Genomic DNA, 1,271 nt, shown 5'->3' with positions numbered 1-1,271 from the left:
GCCTGGAGCTCTGGAGTAGCACTTAGCAGGAAGAAGCCCATGCACAGGTCACTCTTAATCATCTCTTTAATCTATTAATCATCAATCTGCCCTTGCAGATATCCATCATCCAAGGGGTCCTCTCCGACATCAACCTGAAGAAGGGCGAGTCCGAGTGCCAGTACTACATCGACAAGCTGGAATACCTGGATGAGAAGCAGAAGGATCCGAGGATTGAAGGCAGCAAAGCTCTGCTGTGCCACGGGGAGCTGAAGAATAAAAACGGACACGTAAGTCCCCTCCTGCTCCTGGGAATTCATTCTCAAGGGATTTAATTCTCAAGTTCAAACTGGGAACCTTTGGGATAGTTTAGACTTGGGGCTGAGTTTAAAAAGCAGAGGAGAAAACTCTTGGTGGCAGCCCGGATTTTGGGGTGGGAGGGAAAGTTTCCTTGCTGGCAGCCTTGGGAAGCTGGAAAACAATGAGCACAAAAGGGAGCGCAGCGAGTGCTCTCCATCCCCAGGGATTTCCTGCCCCTGTTGGCTTTCAGGTGCTCTGACACGGCCCCTCCAGGAGCTCTGCTCCAAACAAAAGCCTTCCTGCAAAGGCCTCTTTCTTTGGCTTGGAGCTGAGCTGAGCCAGGAGTTTTATCTCCCACTGAACTCTAGGGATTGCTGCCTTTTGTGCTGCCTTGGTTTAAACATCAACTCTTTTCATGTTTTCTTTATTTTTTTATTTTTTTTCTTAGTTAATTGGAGGATTGTTTGGTTTTTTTTATTGATTTATTTAATTTGGCCGTTGCATTTCTGCACACGAGGCGTTCTCTGTTACCAGAACAGATAATTGCCCCTAATCACCCTCTCCTTGGCATCTGTAAATCAGAATTCCCAGGTTAAGGATCAATAAAACAATAAAAAGCCGTTGAGGTCATTCCGCTCCGTGCCAGAACTCGGGAGAGACTCACAAACTTATCGTGGGTGAAACCACAGATAAGGCAGCCCTGGATCCTGGAAGGGGGGATGGAACACGGAACACGAGGCTTTGCTGACATTCCCACGTGCTTTTTTTTCCCTCTTTTTTCCAGAAGCTCTACGTGTTCCTCTTCCAAGACATCCTGGTGCTGACGCGGCCGGTGACCCGCAACGAGCGCCAGGCCTTCCAGGTGTACCGACAGCCCATCCCCGTGCAGGACCTGCTCCTGGAGGACCTCCAGGACGGGGATGTGAAGATGGGGGGATCCTTCCGAGGGGCCTTCGGCAACTCCGACAAAGGTACGGATCAAACATCAATTC

The 1,271-nt window shown here is 49.6% G+C and overlaps 1 protein-coding gene across 1 annotated transcript in view; it reads left to right on the top strand.

Moving 5' to 3' along the window:
* Nucleotides 1-29: 29 nt before the first annotated feature.
* Nucleotides 30-1,271, top strand: part of LOC113980416 (neuroepithelial cell-transforming gene 1 protein-like) — a gene marked incomplete at its 5' end in the record, with an annotated part of 1,987 nt that continues 745 nt past the window's right edge. Inside the window, 3 exon segments of the mRNA XM_027707634.1 lie at nt 30-269; nt 1,064-1,256; nt 1,259-1,271. The exon segment at nt 1,259-1,271 is cut by the window's right edge and continues 745 nt beyond it. Of these exon segments, the coding sequence (XP_027563435.1) occupies nt 30-269; nt 1,064-1,256; nt 1,259-1,271 (446 nt within the window).

The sequence above is a fragment of the Neopelma chrysocephalum genome, unplaced genomic scaffold (genome assembly GCF_003984885.1).
Source record: "Neopelma chrysocephalum unplaced genomic scaffold, ASM398488v2 Primary Assembly neopelma1_94100, whole genome shotgun sequence".
Classification (NCBI taxonomy): Eukaryota; Metazoa; Chordata; class Aves; order Passeriformes; family Pipridae; genus Neopelma; species Neopelma chrysocephalum.
Note: the sequence above shows the minus strand (reverse complement) of the source record. Positions and strands in the feature narration are given on the sequence as shown.